This window comes from Dama dama, chromosome X, assembly GCF_033118175.1.
Source record: "Dama dama isolate Ldn47 chromosome X, ASM3311817v1, whole genome shotgun sequence".
In the NCBI taxonomy this organism is placed as follows: domain Eukaryota; kingdom Metazoa; phylum Chordata; class Mammalia; order Artiodactyla; family Cervidae; genus Dama; species Dama dama.
In genome coordinates this window covers 55346948-55367213 of record NC_083714.1, presented here as the reverse complement: position 1 = coordinate 55367213, position 20266 = coordinate 55346948, and the positions used below count along the sequence as shown (strand labels likewise).

At 39.9% G+C, this 20266-nt stretch overlaps 1 protein-coding gene across 1 annotated transcript in view; it reads right to left on the bottom strand.

The window, feature by feature from the left end:
* PASD1 (PAS domain containing repressor 1) overlaps positions 1-20266 on the bottom strand; it is a 65568-nt gene that overhangs the window by 38802 nt on the left and 6500 nt on the right. Inside the window, exons 3-6 of the mRNA XM_061137566.1 lie at positions 15403-15502; positions 14660-14773; positions 12402-12529; positions 10236-10269 (exon numbers count right to left, since the gene is read on the bottom strand). Of these exons, the coding sequence (XP_060993549.1) occupies positions 10236-10269; positions 12402-12529; positions 14660-14773; positions 15403-15502 (376 nt within the window). The remainder of the gene's footprint in view (positions 1-10235; positions 10270-12401; positions 12530-14659; positions 14774-15402; positions 15503-20266) is intronic.

Genomic DNA, 20266 nt, shown 5'->3' with positions numbered 1-20266 from the left:
GCACCATGCCAAGCATGTGACAACACAGTTGAAGAGTGTTTCAGGTTGAGGACATAAGTGTGCACACAAGCACTGCATTGGAAAAGAGCTTGGGGAATTCACAGAGGCCAGGAGGCCAATGAGGCTGGAGCAGAACAGATAGGAAGGCATGTGGCACAAAATGAGATGTGAGGACTAGACAGGCACAAGAGCAGAATGCCTTACAGATCATACAAAAGGACTGTGGATTTTCCTCTAAGAGCAGGGGAAATCACTGAAAGCTTTCGAGCAGGAGATCATATTGATCATATTTCAACAAGTAGTTTTGGAACAACTGGAAATCCATATGGTAAAAAGTACGAACTTCAACCTAAAACTCACACTTTATAAAATATGGACACAAAATGGATCACAGACCCAAATACAAAACTATAAAACTTTTGGGAAAAAAAGAAAATCTATGTGAGCTTTGCTTTGGCAATGAATTCTTAGATATGGCACCATGACACGGCAGGATCCATCAAAGGAAAAAAAAAATGGTAAAATCGTCTTCCTTCAAAACTAAAAACTTTTGTTGTGCAAAAGAACACTGTTACTGGAATGAAAAAAGAAGCTACAGGCTAGAGAAATACAGGCACATCACATATCTGACAAAAGACTTGTATCCAGAATATACAAAGAATTCTCAAAGCTCAATAATAAGAGATTAAACAACATAATTTTAAAAATAGGCAAAACATTTTAATATTCAAATGATGAAAAGATAGTCAACATCTTTAGTCATTAGTGGAATGCAAGTTTTTTTTTGTGTGTGTGTGTGTGTTTTTTTTTTTCCTGGGCTGCACTGTGCAGCATATGGGATATTAATTCCCTGACCAGGGATCAAACCCATGCCCTCTGCAGTGGACGTGCAGAGTCTTAACCACTAGACTGCCAGGGAAGTCCTGGGATGCAAGTTAAAAGCATAATTCAATTCCCTAGAGAAGTGAAATAAAAACTTATGTCTACACCAAAAACTTGTTCAGGAATGTTTATAGTAGCTTTATTAATGATTGGCAAAACTCATCAATAACCCTGATGTCCCTCAATAGGTGAATGAATAAACTGTGAGACATGCATACAACAAAATGCAACCCAATAGTACATAGTTATTGATGCAACAACTCAGATGAATCTCAAAGGAACTACACTGAGGGAAAGAAACCAGTCTTAAAAGATTATTTACTGTGTGACTCTGTTTATATGACATTCTCAGGAAGATGAAACGATAGAGATGCAGAATAAATCAGTGGTTGACAGAGGTTGGGGTGAGGTGAGATAGGACAGACTATAAAGGGATGCACAAGGAACTTCTAGGGGGGTGTGATGGAACTGGTCATTATCTTGACCATGGCCATGGTTACACAAATCATTGAATGTGTTAAAAACCATAGAACTGAATACCAAGTGAAAACAAATCAATTTTGATGTTTAATTGAACAAATAAATGTGCTTAATAATTTAACAATGAAAATGTGTCCACAAACATACTTGTAAAAGAATGTTCATTGCAGCTTTATTTATAGTAACTGCAAACTAGAAATGAAGGTTCATCGAAAGGAAAATGCCTAATGAATTGTGGTCTATTCATAGAAGAGAATACTCCACAGCAACAAAAGGGAATGAACTACTGAACCTGTGACATGACACATCTCAGGGACATTTTTCTGAGTTTAAGAGGACAGACTCAACAGACTATATAGATCATACAGTTCCACTTTTATGAAGTTATAGTAAAGGAAACTTGAATCTACAGTGAAAAACATCACAACAGGGGTTGCCTCTAGGTGCAGGGATAACAGGAAAGGGTACAAAACACCTATCCAGTGTTTTGAAAATATTCTATGTCTTGACAGGAATGTGGGTCCCATGGGTCTATGCATTTGTCAAATATACTTAAGATCTGTGCCTTTCATTATGTGTACATTTCACCTTAAAATGTAAATATTAACTCATTTGAGGAGGTTTGCTTTTCACAATGACATGACTTGGCAACCCTACAGTTACTTTATGTGCATTCCAGACTTGAGCAATAAGTAAATATATGGAGGATAATGGGCCCAGGCCTCTCTAACTAGTAAGAAGAGTGTTGCAAAACTGGAAAGTGGGGGGACTGGAGTGAACCTTCTGGTGCTGGATTAAGATGGAGGTATTGGTATGAAGTCTTGGTTTGGATTCTTGGAACCTACACCCATGAACAAAAGTACACATGCATATAGATGGGCAGATACAGAAATAAATACAGATATAGATCTTTATGCCTATGTATATGTGTGTGTATTTGCTTCCCAGTTCAGAAGATACCTATACGTCAGTAACAATGAGTACAAGTAGCACCCAGATCCCGGTTTCTAAATAGCTGTGCTTAAGGAAAACAGGGCTCCCCTTTGACTAAGTCTTAGAAAACCAGCTGATTTTGTGGCTGAGGCAGAGAAAGTACAAAATGAACCTGGAACACCATACAGTGCCCGAAAGGAAGGAATGCTGCAAGATGCTGGGAAGCATCAAAAAGACACAGGAGCCAGATCAAAGGGGCTGTCACTGGTTGATGCAAGGACAATCAGAGCATTGAAATAAATAATATTAGCAGAAGATTAAAATCCGCTGGATGGAAAAATAAATAAATAATGAATGAATGAATGAAGCAGAGGGGTGGGGAGAGAGAGAAAGAAGAAAAGGGGAAGAAAAGGGAGAAAACAGGAGGAGAGGGGAGGAGAGGAGACCAGACAGAGGAAAGGAAGAGCAGCAGTTGGATGGAGGGGGAAGAGAAGGAGACGATGATAAAGCAAATGGGGTAAAATGTGAACAGTTGTGAGTAATGGAGGATGCCAAGACACAAATAAAAAGTTTAAAAGTTAAAAAAAAAAATGTTTAATGGAGCTAACGCAAAAGAATATCCTGGAATTTTTTTTAAGTAAGGCATTAGGGGTTTGGGAGTAACACACACACACTACTATATAGAAGATAGATAACCAGGACTTCCCCGGCAGTCTAATGGTTAAGTCTCCACACTTCCACTGCCAGGGACACTGGTTTGATCCCTGATTGGGGAACTAAGATCCTGCATGCAGTGCAGCATGGCAAATAAATAAATAAAATAGATAATCAACAAGGTCCTACTGTAGAGCACAGGGAACTCTACTCAATATGAATCTTAAAAAGAATGTAAAGCAAAAAGTATTAAGTCAAAAGAGAGCAGGATCCTGCCCCACTTATTCAGAGGCCTAATACACAGCCTGACATCTTCATTACAGGATGACAAATGCAGACTACCAGGAAAAAAAAATACTACATTCTTCATTGTCTGAGTAGAACAAGCAGCTGCCAGCATATTTCTCCAGAACTACTTTGCATAGAGGCTGATACTCAGAAAATTCATCCCAGATTTTTGTAAACTTTGCTATTTATTAAACTTCTTTTCATTAATGTCTAAACCTTCAGTGATTTCGGGGGTTGCTTCCATGGGTTTGGAGTGCAAAACTTACTTAGAGCTTTTCAAAAAATATTAACATGGAAATTGCTCTTATCAATCATAAATCTAATAAGACAGTCAAATGATTTTATGCTTTTAGATGATCAAAATAATTAAGTCATATAGCTGAAGATGGAAGATGGCTTGCCTAGTAGTCACACAAACACTATGAAATCTAAAACCCAGAATCCTGGGACTGCACCCTTTCTTCTTTGATTTAATGTCTGACCTTCTCAAGGACAAGACCCTTTTCACACCAATAGGACAGGAGAAGTTAAATAGCTCAGGGGCTATTTCCTTCAATGTCAGGCTGCTGCAATGCCCCAAGTCCTTCTCTTATCTGTCAGTGCCCTGTGCCAGGAGGTGTGTGTGTGTGTGTGTGTGTGTGTGTGTGTGTGTCTCCAAGGTGGGTGTGAGGCCCCGGATCAACTGACTGCAAGCTGAGAATTCCATCACTGTCAGACTGGGTCACACCTCCTCCACCCAGCAAGGAGGCATGGACACTTTACATGGAATAGTTTGGGTGTTAATGACTCTAGAACTCTAAAAAAGACAGATGTTTAAAAGGTGCTGGCTTGAAAGAGAAAAGGAGAAAAATCTTAACTTAATAGAAAACATTAATAAGAATATTAAAAGAAGTCACCAGACACAGATTTCAAACCTTGTCCATAAATCGGGTTAACAGGTAGCCCTTTGCACTTAATAATGTGTTTATAGCTCAGTAAGGATTAAGTACAGTTGTTTTTTGTTTTGTTTTGCCACGTGGCTTGCGGGATCTTAGTTCCCTGACCAGGGATTGGACCCAGGCCCTTGGCAGCGAAAGCCCAGAGTCTTAACCACTGGACCACCAGGGAATTCCCAGGATTGAGTACAGTTTTAAACTGTAACTATTCTATATTTGTAAGTACTTCTTAGTTGATAACAACTTGACTGTGCATACTATTTTACAAATCATATAGATTTCATTTACTTATCAAAGGAGATAGATCTCATTTCCTGAGTTCATAGTCATGCACATCTTGCAGTAAATTAGCCTCACCATTTATAGATAAAGAGCATGAGACTTAATGAGGCTTCTCTAAGATTACACAATCTGTAATTGGCCAAGCTAAGAAAAAAAAAAAAAAACAAATATTGTAGCTTAAAAAATCCCAATCTCACGTTTTGGTTTTGGTTTCTGTTTTGCAATAACTATATCACAAGACCTCCATAGTATTTGTCAAAAGGGACAGGAAGTGGTGTGGAATAGAATTAGCCAAGTGACCTGCAGAGGAGGAGGAGAAAGCCCGAACCGAGGCCTCACGAGGCAGTGGAAGGCAGGAGGAGACAACGGTAGATGACTATAGCATGGCCACCTCCAGCTGCTCCACCAGCTAGCGTGCTCCCTCTTCCTCCCCCACAGCTGCTCACACCTCTTGGTGGAGTCCTCCCCAAGTACTGTGGGTTCTAATCTTCCAATCATCTCTGCCCTCTTTCCCTGCTGAACCTGCTCCAGACACACTGGCTTCTCAAACACACCTAATGTGCTCCTGCCTCAGGGCCCTTGCATCTGCTCTTCCTTCTCTGGAATATTTCCTCCCAAATCCAATTCTTTCAGATGGTAATTAAAAAGTCACCTTCTTGTTGAGGCCTTAGGTGGCCACCCTATTTATTATGTTAACCAGTGGAAATTGCCAATATTGTACCATCTCTTAAAAAATAGAATGTCAACTGCATGTGGCAAAGTCTAAAACAATTTCTCTTTCCCTTACAAGCTTCCCTATGTCTCTTCAATGCTTATCATTTTCCCTTGGCCTTCCTCACCATCTAACCTATTCTGATCTATTGTTTGATTTTCTTTCTTCTCTACTAGAATATAAGCTCCCCAGGAAGATAAGGATTTTTGTTCACTGTCCTATCCTCAGAGCCTAGAACAGAAACTCCCACATAGTAGGTGCTAAATATTTGCTGTATGAATAAGTTCCATTGGGTTGGAGTGATGAGACTAAGCAAGCTAGATATAAAGTGCTAGAGAAACCAAAGCAAATGGCATGTGATACAATGGGGTACAGGGCACTTTCCCTGGTCAAGATGAGGCACACACAGGGATGAAGTCAGTACAGAACAGTACAAAGGCTCCATACAACAAAATCTCACTAATTAGGACCGTGTACAAGCTGTATACTGTCACCCTGTTTATTTAACTTATATGCAGAGTACATTATGTGAAAAACCAGGCTGGATGAAGCACAAGCTGGAATCAAGACTGTTGGGAGAAATATCAATAACCTTAGATATGCAGATGACACCACTCTTATGACAGAAAGTGAAGAGGAACTGAAGAGCCTCTTGATGAAAGTGAAATAGGAGACTGGAAAAGCTGGCTTAAAGCTCAACATTCAGAAAATTAAGATCATGGCATCTGGTCCCATCACTTCATGGCAAATAGATGGGGAAACAATGGAAACAGTGACAGACTTTATTTTCTTGGGCTCCAAAATCACTGCAGATGGTGACTGCAGCCATGAAATTAAAGACACTTCCTCCTTGGAAGAAAAGCTATGACCAACCTAGACAGCATATTAAAAAGCAGAGACATTACTTTGCCGACAAAGGTCCATCTAGTCAAAGCTATGGTTTTTCCACTAATCATGTATGGATGTGAGAGTTGGACTATAAAGAATGCCGAGTGCCAAAGAATCGATGCTTTTGAACTGTGGTGTTGGAGAAGACTCTTGAGAGTTCCTTGGAAAGCAAGGAGATCAAACCAGTCAATCCTAAAGGAAGTCAATCCTGAATATTCATCAGAAGGACTGATGCTGAAGCTGAATATCTAATACTTTGGCCACCTGATGCAAAGAACTGACTCATTGGAAAAGACCCTGATGCTGGGAAAGATTGAAGGCAGGAGAAGAGGGTGAAAAAGGATAAGATGGTTGGATGGCATCACCGACTGGATGGACATGAGTTTGAGCAAGCTCCAGGAGTTGGTGATGGACAGGCAAGCCTGGCATGCTACAGTCCATGGGGTCACAAAGAGGCGGATAGAACTGAGCAAATGAACTGAACTGAACATCTTGCAAGATTCTCCTCACAGCTCTGTACAAGATAACACTTCACCGAAACAAGCTGAAAGGGGAATTCACCAGGGACATTCTTTCTGGTGCAGTTGCTGATAGGTGGAGTCTCCCTGGGGACCGCCATCTGCAGGAGAATTTTTGAAGACTTCGGATAAAGGGAAGAGATACTAGAACTCTAGGGCATAACTGTCATCTGATTTTCCAGTGTTACCTACTCTACCTTTGGGGGAAAAGATACTACCTTTGTTGAAAATGTTTGGACTAATTGATGAGATCTCCTACCATACTAACTCTCCTCTCTCTCTCTCTCTCTCTCTCTCTCTATCTATCTCTCTCTCTCTCTCTCTCTAAGACGACATACATTAAAAGAAAAAATGTTTTCTCAAAGTAATGTCCCTGATCAAGTACTTCCCAAAGACTCCTGGAGTTTTCTCCTTGAAACCCCATACCAGCCACAGCGCCTGAAAGTGACATCCTAACAGAAACCAGCCCAGGAGAATCTGGGTCCCCATCCCAGCTCTACTGCTTAACCAACTGCATGGCTTTGGGCAAATCATGCATCCTCTGTGACTGCACTTTCTCATCTTTACAATGAGTCTAAAATCTATGCTAACAATTTGTGGAGAGTAAGTTAATAAACATGAGATCACATCATGAGGAATAAAGTACAAGATGCACTTCTATTAAGATGATGTTATGACATAACTTTGGGCCTTACTGATACATAGAAACTAAGAGTACTAGCAGTAGTTCAGTGCTTCCTCTGACTGTAGCAGTAGGAAGATGGGAAAGGACCACACAGTATTCAATTCTGTGCCTACTCCTCAGTTCCGAAGTATTCATTATTTTTCTATGTTCAAGCAAGACCTTCTCCTCCAGTGTATCTGTAGCTCTAATGGAAAACCCAACCACTGAGTCCCTCTCATGAAATGAAAGGTTCTTTAGCCTCAGATCTGAAACATGCAAGGACAGGACATCTTGCCTTGTTCCCAGGCAAGATGTCCTGTCTTGCCTTTCTTCTAAACATTTTAAATTTCCCTCTCTGTGTTTCTTTCATAAGCACAAACCTTTCAAGCTTCTTAACAGGATGCTCCTTGCCTTTCAAAAAAACACTGAAAATTAAATTACCAAGGGAAGTTCCAGAAGCATCTGGGGAGCTCTAGGTCCCTATGAACTTTGTGCCTGATTACTTTTTCAACCATCCCTCAGACCACAAAAGGGGAACAGATTATTGATTGCCGCTCAGGGTGCCTACAAACTAATGCCTGATGTGTATCTCTCTTCTTGTTGCTATCTGAAAATATCCAGAGGACAAAGAATAAGTCTATGGAAAAAAATAAGGCAATACTGGTTCACGCTGAGCTGTAACAATACTGTACTGTATTTGTGAAGTCTCATGACATAGAATGGATTATCATTTTGATAGGATCCATCAGTGAGTCCCTGAGCAGATGTTCATTTCTGCCCCCTCAATGTCAAGCTCTGTGCTAAACAGGGATAAGCCTGCCAGGTCCTCCTTTATAGACCTCAGACTAGTGGATGAGCCAGGTCCGCCAACAACCCATCGTGTGATACCTGAGGTGGTTGGACCTGGAAAAGCAGCCATAGTGTTGGAAAAGAGGAGAGGGATATGAGAAGGAAGTGAGGACAAGCTGGAATTAAACAGAATTTTCTTCATCAAATCCATCAGTTATTTCCTGTCATATTTTTATCTTACTGTCTACATGATGAACAATCTATTGCCTAATATTTGAAGAAACTGTAGGCATATTTATGAGAGTATTAAAATATATAACATTATGGTGCATCCCCCCAATAATGATAATTTCTCACTATATTAGAAAAGACATGATTTTAAGCCTTTCCTTATATTGAGTGGAGACCAAGTGGCACAGATGTAGTAGCTGGCTTGTTTCTTTATCAGAATATTTTTCATTCAATTAAGTTCCACTTAAAAATAAAATGCAGGTCTCCTCAGTCTCTGAACCCTCCCTCTCTGAAGATTTGCCATAATGATCTACTAATTGACACAAAATTCATTACCCAAACCTACTAAACAAACCTGCTGTAAGCTGCATGCAAGAATATGTTGAAGTCATGTACCCTCGGGTAAAAGGACATGGTTGGTTGCTGTTGTAGCTCAGGTATTCTCACAGAGTAGTACCTAGAGCTCCTGTTTAAACACTGTATGCTTTACAGATATCCTCTCTCCCACCCCATGCAGTAAAAGGTCTTCTAATAAAGTAGAGGAACTAATGAAGGAGATGGGTAAGTCTAAGAGGCCCAAAGAACCGCATGCACTACAAGAAACACTGTAGTGTTTGATAAAGCACATTAAGAATTTTGAATGGCTGTTAGTCTCAAACTTGACCATGACTGTGTCCCTAACTCCTATGAACCATAAATATAGTGATGAATATGTACAAGAAATTTGAGATTCTGCAAAAAAAAAAAAAATCTTGCTGGGGCACGTAAGTGTGATGGTGGCATGAGCAGACCTGCGACACAATTACAAACTGGGGCATGTGTTAGCGAGAGTTGTAGGGCGCCAAGCAAAGGGAATACAAACAGACTGCCACCACAAGCTCTGTTTTTCATCCTGTGGCTCTGTGTGTAGCTTTAGACAATGGTTCCTCACCAGACACTTCTGAGCTCTGCTGCCAGAAAGGGAAGATTCTCTCCTGTTCCTCAGATTCAGACACAGATGAACCTCAGACATTTCCTGTTTAACTCATTTCTTCACCAGCTCTTTCTTCCTTACCTCATTCCACCACCAGAGCCTAACAGAGACCATAGCCTCCAGCTCCCTCCTCCCACCACCAGACCTCACACAAACATGCCTTCCATCAGAAGAACCCTCTCAAAGCATCATCTTGATTAGTTTATTTTGCTAACTTTTACTGGCATCTAGTGCTCATCTTTAATGTATTATTTTGCTATTTATTTACATCTCCACATACACTGCAATGTAGAAGGAATATGTAATCCTTTCTCAATATCCTACACTGAGCAATGTCTACTATTCTGGCTTACTACATATAAAATATCTACTAATGAGTTTATCAAATATGAAGTGACTAGATAGTATTGCAAACAATTTCTATTTTGTAAAAATTCTTGGCAGATTATTAAATAGGCAAATTAAGGAGTTTTAGCGACACCTAGCAAGTTGGCATTTTCCTTTAGGTTAGGAGTGCATTTTTATTTTTCCCAGTCAAAATAACGGAATTACTCCCTTTGTTCTCTGAAAATTTGTTAACAAACAAATGTTAAAGAATAGATTAGATTCACAAAAAAGAGGAACACCTGTATAATAGCTGTTACTACAATGCTTATTTGTTCTTCTACCATTTAAATTGTTTCAAGAAAAAGAAGCAATCAAGTCTATGTGTACAGGTATTGTCTTAATTTGAAAATAATTAAATGTGTCAGTTAAGGTTGCTCTGTTTATTGCTTTATTTCTTTTATAGAAAGCCAATTACTCATATTTATATTTAGTTAGAAAAAACACAAATTATACTAGCTGAGAAAGGAAATTCAAACTAGTAGATTGCTCATTTGGATTCAATTGTTTTCTTTTTTCCATTTTGATGGAAAAATAGTCATAGATGTGATTTCTCTTGTTTCAGTTTTGTTGAATAAAAGTGTACCCTAGTTCCCCATTACTTACAACATTAGCCTCTCACCTGTAGTCCTCAGATGGCCTATCCTCATCCGAATCTGAGACCAATGGACCAACTTCACGAGACTCATTTAAGTTGAAAAAGTCCTGCAGAAAAATTGGCATTTTAGATACTTACATAGTAAAAATATCTGACGTATTTGTATAGGTTGTAGTAAATTTGAAAATCCAACTCATCTATATATCATTGTGAGAAAGGCACACAATTTCACAGATGTGAAAATCGAGGATTTGAGAGCTAGGATGATTTGGTCAAAGACGTACAACTAGTAGATGCAGGATCAAGGTAAGTCTACTTCAAAGTTGAACTCTTGAGCTCACCACCCTTCCACTGCTACACAGCCACTCTGTTGAACAAAGTCTTCCTCCAAAAAGCCCTCTTTTCTCACAAGATTTGTTCTTTGAAATGACCACTAATATGAAACAAATATCTCAGAAACCCAGAGAAAAACTGCCATAGGTCACAAACAGAAATCCTTGTGCCAAGAGGGAGCCCAGGGTGAGGGCGCCGTCTCAAATGAGATTTTTCTTTCTCAGATGAGGAAGTAGATTTGGGGGTTGTTGATGTTTTAGTTGCTCAGTCATGTCTGACTCTTTGTGACCCCATGGACTGTAGTCCACCAGGCTCCTCTGTCCATGGGATTTCCCAGGCAAGAATATTGGAGTGGGTTGCCATTTTTTCCTCCAGGGGCTCTTCCCAACCCAAGAATCTTCCCAACCCATGTCTTCTGCATTGGAAGGAAGATTCTCTACTGTTGAGTCACCTCTAAATGGGATGTCTGCCTTCTCATGGCAAATATGAGAGCTCAAATCCCAGAGAACTGCTGGAGTGGGATACTGAATGGGGCCAACAGACTCAGCAACTTACTTCAAATGCTTTTCTCTTGACCAATTTTCTTACTGTCTTAACTTTAGGGGAAAAAAAGATCACATAAATCACTACTCTAAATTGAGTGTAAAGAAAGCCCTCACATCTTCTGAAATGTGGTCAGTTAAAGCCCAGATTTTAAACCAGAGAGGAAAAATAAAGCAGATCTTTTGCCCCCTCTGGATTGTAATGATACTAATAATAATGATAAAAATGACTATGATGATCATGACTGTAAGGACTCATATTTACTGAGTGCTAACCATATACCTTAGCAGCAGCAGCAACCATACACCAGGGGCTGTCTTATTTGCACTTCACAATAACCCTCAAAGAGGTACTCTTTTCGCCATTTATAGAAAAATAACCTGAGGCTAAAAGATATAAGTGACTTGGGTAAGGTCTTGTAGCTAGTAAGAAAGGTTGTGAACTCTGGATCCAGAGGCCTCTCATGTAAGTACATGTATTGTATGTTACAGCATCATCACATTAACAACTTTGTCTAGTCATATGATGGTCTTTGTTCCCTGGAACTCTCCATGTGAGTTACTACCTCATGACTTTTATAGCTGCTGAACCCTCTACTTGGACTGCCTTCCTTTCTTTCCTGGGTTGGCATCTTATCGTCATTCATAGTCTCTGTTCAAAAGGCACATCATCAGAGAGAGACCTTCCCTGACATTCTACTGGACTCCCACTTCCACCAGTCATTAGCACACAATTCTGTTTTATCATCTCCATGACATCTGTTAATGTTACTTGTCTACTGTCTTTTTTTCTAGCACTGAGCACAGTGCCTGGCACACAGTAGGTGCTTGCTAAGTACATCACTTGGTAAATAACCCATTAGTCTGAACCAATCAGATGAATCTAAAGATGAAAGGTGTTTCCTTTTTTTTCCTGTTTTTTTGAGACAGAATCTGGGAATTCTCTATTAGAAAGATACTAAGTGAGCAACGGGCAGACAGAAGAGCTGCTTCAAAACTCACCTGGTGACATAGCCTTCTTTTATCCACCTGCCAAAATGGTGATTTCTCTTACTATGTCCCGGCCCCCAGATCCTGTATACTTGTTTAATAGTATATCAAAACCACTTGTCAATGAGTGTGCGTCTCTTTGGGGTGTTCATCTTCTGAAACACAGAAGCTGGTCTTTTCTCACTCACATATCCTAACACAACCCTCTGCACACATCAGGTGCTTTAGCAGTGCTGTACAGTAGCTGAGAGACCAAAGAGGGCACGTCCCTTTAAAGGAAGCCTGCATGGCCACAACGGGGGAGACACAAACCCAACATACTTACCCGTAGAATCTGAGCCCTAAGAACACAAATGGTCCCCACCAGGTAAAAGCGATCCTCCAAAGGAAGATTTACGACAGATGACCCAAAGACATGTTTGGAAAAGAAACTGCGGAACAGCACAGGAGGCTCTAAGGGAGACAGAGACACACAAGTGACAATCTAATAGAAAGGCAGGCCAGGTACACAAAAGAACAGTCACCTGTCCCATCCGTGTGCCATTTATCAACCCATTGACAATTTTCAGAATTCTGAGCCACCAATTTTTCCTGTCTTCCTTACATTCCAACCCTCCCAACCCTGGTCTCCACCAGAACAAGGAGTCATTACTGGGAAATAATTGTGAGTTCAGGGTGATTTTTCAGTCTTCCAATCTTACCTTGTGAATGGACGTTTTAACTCCAAAAGAAATTTGCTCCCCTTCTTTACATAGACCATGTAGGTATCAAATATTTGTAATTTGTGTGTACATGGAATCAAGTATTTTTTAAGGTATTTGACTTTTAGTTTCCAAGGTATGTGACAAAGATACCTGGCAACCACTGTGTGAGCTAATTTTCATTCTTTACTTACCCATTCATTCAATTGTTATATTTTTAGACCTCAGTGGCAAAGAACTGACTTAATTATATTCTTAGTTCATGGCATATTATGAACACAGATAAAATTCCAACTCTCATTTTTATTTATTTTTTCTCTCTGTCCCTTTCCCACCCATGGGGATCCACTATTATCTACCACCTTTAACATGTGGTCAAATACACCACCCTGTCAAATGTGTGCTAACTTGCTTCAGTGGTGTGTGACTCTTTGCAGCCCCATGGACTGTAGCCCACCAGGCTCTTCTGTCCATGGGATTTTCCAGGCAAGAATACTGGAGTGGGTTGCTGTGCCCTCCTCCAGGGGATCTTCCCAACCCAGGGATAGAACCCACATCTCTTATGTCTCCTGCATTGGCAGGTGGGTTCTTTACCACTAGCACTACCTGGGAAGCCCCAGTCAAATATGTAGCCTGGTTCTATGCACTATTATGCTTTCACAATTTACAAAGGTTGTCTTGTGCTATAGACCTCTTTGTTTCTCAATGAACAACATGGTTTTAAGATCTAACCATGTGGTATTATGTATATCTAGAGTTCATTATTTTAACTACATAAAGTTTTCTATATTGTATATTTCCCCCAGATTTTACTTGTTCATTTCCCTAATGATTACACCTAGGCTGTCTCCAACTCCCTCCTACTACAAACGACACTATGACATACATAGTGCAAGTCCCCTTAGACACAGATCTCTGCAGCTTCGCCTCTGTGGTATCTCCATCCAGTGATAGGATTACTGAGTTACAAGCTAACTGACTTAAGTTCACTCTGTTTTCCAGGATGGCTTCATGAGTTTCCATTCCTCTCAACACTGTATGAGTGTTTTCATTTCTCACATCCTCACCAATGTTTGGTATTATTCACACTCTTAATTGCTGCTGTTCTGATGTGTGTGCATTGCTACTCATTGGTTTTTTAATTTTTCATTCTTTACTTACTAGTGAGTTTGAGCATCTTTTCACATATTTGTTGGGCTATTTACCTCAGATTCAAGCCCTAGATCTTTTAATGATCCCAAGACAGTGTTTATATTGATTTATCAGCGTATGGTTCCTGAAGCCTTGAGAATTTCAAATTCTGATCCTGTATTCACATTAAGACACACAGATTTGGGTTTTGATTTCCTCTAAATAACACATATTTTTGCATTCAAACTCTGAGAGAGTTAGCACACTTACTCTTCATCTAAACCAACGGGCAGAATTTTACTGATCATTTTAAGTCTCTAAGATTTATGTGTTAGTCCTTGAACAAGTGTTACTACTCCAGACTGCAGTCAATGGAATCAATGTATGATTTAAAAATCAATTAGGCCCAGCACAAATCAACTTCTTATCACTGTGTCCTGTATTTTATCCTTTCTTTTAAGGTTGTCTGTGCAATAAACTCCTTAGGTTATGTTTAAGCAATAATTTCCTTGTTTTTTGTAGAAGGAAAGAGCCATGCTTATCAGCTCAGTCTACCATGTTACCATATGACCTCACCTTGTCAATTTTGCTATAACTTTTAAAGTCTAATTAATGCTTGTGGTCCACCAAAACCTGTGGTCACAGGGGTAGCAGAGAGAGTGCCAACAGTAGAAGGGCATTTATATTACTGATGAAGGGCTGCATAACTCATGAATTTCTTATAAATAAGATTAAAAACTCTATTGATTACCACTAGAAACATCTTTTAGAGTCAGGATGACTTTAACATATTCATAAGCAGAGGTGTTACTGGATTCAGCATCTCCTCTTTTGAAATGACAGCAAAAGTCAATATGCTTTCCAACTAAAAAAAAAAAAACAGACACAAAACAATTTAACATTTGTATTTAACTATATTCTGAAGGATTATTTCATATGACTATTGGCTTACTTAGACTAGATTTTAAAAATATTATTTTCTTTTCATGAATATTAGCACTTGCATAGCTATCTATGTTGTATCTATAGAGTGGTTCAGTTCAGTTAAGTTGCTCAGTCTGACGCTTTGCAACCTCATGGACCACAGCATGCCAGGCCTCCCTGTCCATCACCAACTCCTGGAGTTTACTCAAACTCATGTCCACTGAGTCAGTGATGCCATCCAACCACCTTATCCTCTGTCGTCCCCTTCTCCTCCTGCCTTCAGTCTTTCCTCTACCCCTATAGAGTGGGGTATCACCTAAAACATAATTTACATAATACTAATACAATTATACAAAAGCTGAAAAACTGAAAGTTTATGATAAAGAACAAGATTTAATAGTGGAGAAAGTTTAATATTAGAAATAAAATTTGCAAAATTACAGCAAGTTAAATTAATATATGATCGGCAGCTATATTGGCTCTAATGTCTTTATTTTTATTATTCCTTTAAGTGATTATTATCTGTCTTAAAATCTAAGCATTTACTATTTGAAAAATAAAAATCTGTACCTGAACTTGATACAGGAATTTTGAAAGCCATCTTTGAAAATACTCCACTTTTCTCATCATCAGGCAGAAGGCTTAAGAAGGTTTTACCCATGATGACATTCTCAAGAAGGAAAGAGGGAATCAATTTTGTTATATGCATTACTGGCATTTAATTTCTCTATCTCCTTACCGCCATTAAGCTTATCACCTGCCCCACCTCACCCATCTTATAGTCAGACCTGTTAAACTTCTAAAGTCTCAATTCACATTGACCCATTCTATGACCATCACCTCCTACCTTCCCAGTGTGTTCATGCAAGTATTTGTTTATTTAGCTGTGCTGGGTCTTAATTGTGGTATGTGGGATCTTTGATCTTCCTTCCACCATGAGCTCCCCTGCATTGGGAGCTCGAAGTCTTAGCCAATGAACCACCAGGAAAGTCCCTCAAAAGTATTTTAAATAGCATCAATTCCCTGACATTCTCTTCCTGTCTTTTTGTATACCACTTATCTCTACCTGACATCATAGTCACATGTATAAAATATACAATATAAAATAAAATAATGGATAGAGTCCCTCAATAAAATATAACTTGCATTAAAAGACAGACCTTGACTGTCTTATTTACTGCTACATCCTCAACACCTAAAACACAGTCTGGCATGAGTGAGCACCAATAAATATTAGTTGGATGAATGAATGATGCTGTACCGTTTGGTTGAAATGTGGTGACATGAATTAACTGAATATCAGACATTAAGAGTTTTTAATGTGATAGAAACAAAATAATTAGCAAAGTACTCCTTTGTAGTTTAATGATGGCTTTGGGTGATGAACTACAAATTAAAATGATTTTAACTGATTAATATTAATAATCTACAGTCAAAACTCAGAAATATATTTTTATGGTCCATTTGTAGAAGCCAGCCTACGAACTGGCCAATGCTCAAATTAGAAGATGGCTCCTGTCTCAATCAAGAAAAATCTTGGCTCAATGCAGGGCAGAAATATAACCCTAGTTTAGCAAACAAAACATGAATTAATAGGCAACAGGTTTTGACAATGAAAGTCACATAGTAAGAAACTGACTTCTCAAAAGGATATTTTTCTTTCAATTTAACTTTTTCAATGAAAATACTTTATTGATTTAGTTATAAAATACACTTCAGGTACCAAACCAAGTTATCTCTGATCAGTAGAGACCACTCATTCATTCCTTCACCTAACACCTGATTAACAACTGCTCCATGCCAGAACATTGTACTATGTACATTCAAACTAACTAGCTCACCTAATTAGATTCCCTGTGAGAGGAAGAACTCTCCTCTATTGAATTCATGAGGAAATGGAGGCTTGTACAATTATGGAGAGGAAAGAAGTTCAGAGATGAGATTCACACCCAGCTCCACCCAACTACAAATTCATTGTTCCTTCCACTACACCACAACTACCTTGAGTCCAATCGGCTGATATACTACTGGGCCAGCTTCTGCGTTTTGGATATTTTACATGAAGTAACTTATTATTATTATTATTATTTTGCTGAAACCTCTGATAGTTTAAAAAGATGAACCTGACATGTTTATTCTAAATTTCAATGAACACAAAGTTCAGTAGGGAAGACAACACATGCACAATTACAGTGCATAGTATAAAATAATAGGTTGATATCATTTCAGCCCCTGAAATAATAAATAGTACAATAATACCCCAACAAGAGGTACAAAGTGATAAGGCTCACCAGTTCTTTCATTGGTAGAAGAAAGTATAGCATTGTCACCTAAAAGAATTCAAAGTTGATAGGGTCCACATGGGGTCTCACTCACCTGGGCACCTCTGGAATTCAGCAGCATGTCTCTTTGGTGTGCTGCTGCCCCACCACCCTCAGGGGGCAAAGGTGGGAGGTGAGGGGAAATAAATTACCAAAAGCAAACAGCAGGGGTATGCCAGCAATGACACTTGGGGCATACACCCAACAACCTCACAGATCACATGCTTCCTCTCCAAACAATCACAACGCCCTGCAGAGCAAAGGAAATCCCTGTCCTCCAATATGTGGATGATCTTTTCCTTTATAGTCCTTGGCTTACACACTCTCAACACCACACTACATAACTCCTTAATTTTCTAGCTGATAGAGGCAATCCAGTATCTCCCACCAAGGTTCAGCTTTCTCTTCCTAGAGTCAACTATCTCGGAGTCCTTTCAACACCAACAAAAAGATACATTACTACCGATAGAAAGTCCCTTATATCTACCCTACCATTCCCTATATCAAGTGTTATAAAATATTTTAGTGCTCAGTCTGGTTTGTGCATTTTTGTATTGTTATCTTGTTTTATAGGTTGTCAGCTCCTCTCCTAATCTCCCCTTCCTCTCTGCCATCTTATCCTGAACTAACGCCCAGAACAGGTGGAAACAGGTTGGATGACACCATTTAGAGGCAGGGAAGAGCCAAAGTAGAGATTTGGTTCCAGCTTTCAGGTGCTAACTTCTTACTGTGCAGGGCATGATGGCATAACATTGTCTGCTTGTACCCCTTGTTCCCAGTGTACAGGATCTTTGCACACGTGTCTGAATCATCGAGGGGTTTCCTCCGCTCTGCAGGGCGTTACGTATTGTTTGGGGAGGAAGCATGTGATCTGTGAGGTTATTGGGTGTATGCCCCAAGTGTCAGTTGCTGATGTACTCCTGCTGTTTGCTTTTGGTGCTGTATTTCCCCTCAGCTCCCACCTGTGGCCCCCTGAGGGTGGCAGGGCAGCAGCATGCCAAAGAGACATGCTGCTGAATTCCAGAGGCACCCAGGTGAGTGAGACCCCTTGTGGATCCTATCAAAAGTGAGCAGTTGGATGCATGAGACAAGTGCTCAGGGCTGGTGCACTGGGAAGACTCAGAGGGATGGGATGGAGAGGGAGGTGGGAGGGGGGATCGGGATGGGGAACACATGTAAATCCATGGCTGATTCATGTCAATGTATGGCAAAAACCACTACAATATTGTAAAGTAATTAGCCTCCAACTAATAAAAATAAATGGAAAAAAAGTGAGCAGTTTTTTTGATCATGCACATTCTCTTGGATGGAAATAGCAGCCATAAGTTACTTATTAATTAACTACATTCTTTAAGGAAGGTGACAGTGACAATGCATGCTTGAGCATGTTCAGTCGCTGTGTCCAACTCTTTGCAACCCCCTGGACTGCAGCACATGAGTCCTCTGTCCTCCACTGTCTCCTGGAGCTTGTTCAAACTCATGTCCATTGAGTTGGTGATGCCATCCAACCATCTCATCCTCTGTCATCCCCTTCTTCTTTTGCCTTCATTAGGGTCTTTATTATTGCCAGCATTAGGGTCTTTTCCAATGACTCAGTTCTTTGCATCAATCAGGTGGCCAAAGGATTGGAGCTTCAGCTTCAGCATCAGATCCTCCAATGAATATCAGGGTTGATTTCCTTCAGGATTGACTGGTTTGATCTCCTTGCTGTCCAAGGGACTCTCAAGAGTCTTCTCCAGCACCACAGTTTGAAAGTGTCAATTCTTTGGCACTCAGCCTTCTTTATGATCCAACTCTCATATCCATACATGACTACTGGGAAATCCATAGCTTTGACTAAATGGACTTTTGTCAGCAAAGTGATGTCTCTGCTTTTGAATATGCTGACTAGGTTTGTCATGGTTTCCCAAGTGGCACTAGTGGTGAAGAACCCACCTGCTAATGCAGGAGACACGGGTTCGATCCCCTGGAAAAGGGGTTGACAGAGTCAACCCACTCCAGTATTCTTGCCTGGGAAATCCCATGGTCAGAGGAGCCTGGCGGGCTACAGTCCATGGGGTTGCAAAGAGTCTGACATGACTGAAGCGACTTGGTAAAGCAAAAAAAAGTTTGTCGTAGCTTTTCTTCCAAGGAGCAAGCGCCAGTTCATGGCTGCAGTCACCATCTGCAGTGATTTTGGAGCTCAAGAAAATGAAATCGGTCACTGCATCCACTTTTTCCCCATCTATTTGCCATGAAGTGATGGGACCAGAGGCCATGATCTTCGTTTGTTGAAAGTTGAGTTTCAAGCCAGCTTTTTCACGCTCCTCTTTCACCTTCATCAAGAGGCTCTTTAGTCCCTCTTTGCTTTCTGCCTAATCTAGGGTGGCGTCATCTGCATATCTGAGGTTATTGATATTTCTCCTGTCAATCTTGATTCCAACTTGTGCTTCATCCAGCCTGGAATTTCACATGATGTACTCTGCACAGAAGTTAAATAAGCAGGGTAACAATATACAGTCTTAATGTATTCCTTTCCCAATTTGGAACCAATCTGTTGTTCCATGTCCAGTTCTAACTGTTGCTTCTTGACCTGTATACAAGTTTTTCAAGAAGCAGATAAGGCGGTCTGGTATTATCATCTCTTTAAGAATTTTCCAGTTTGTTGTGATCCACACAGTCAAAGGTTTCATCCATACAGTCAATGAAGCAGAAGTAGATGTTTTTCTGCAATTCCCTTTCTTTTTCTATGATTCAACAGATGGTGTCAATTTGATCTATGGTTCCTCTGCTTTTTCTAAATCGTTTGAACATCTGGAAGTTCTTGGTTCACATACTGTTGAAGCATAGCTTGGAGGATTTTGAGAATTACCTTGCTAGCATGTGAAATGAGTACAGTTGTATGGTAGTTTGAACATTCTTTGGCATTGTCCTTCTTTGGGATAGGAATGAAAACTGACCTTTTCCAGTCCTGTGGCCATTTCAGCTTTCCAAATTTACTGGCATATTGAGTACAGCACTTTCACAGCATCATCTTTTAGGATTTGAAATAGCTCAGCTGGAATTCCATCATCTCCACTAGCTTTGTTCATAGTGATGCTTCCTAAGGCCCACTTAACTTTACACTCTAGGAT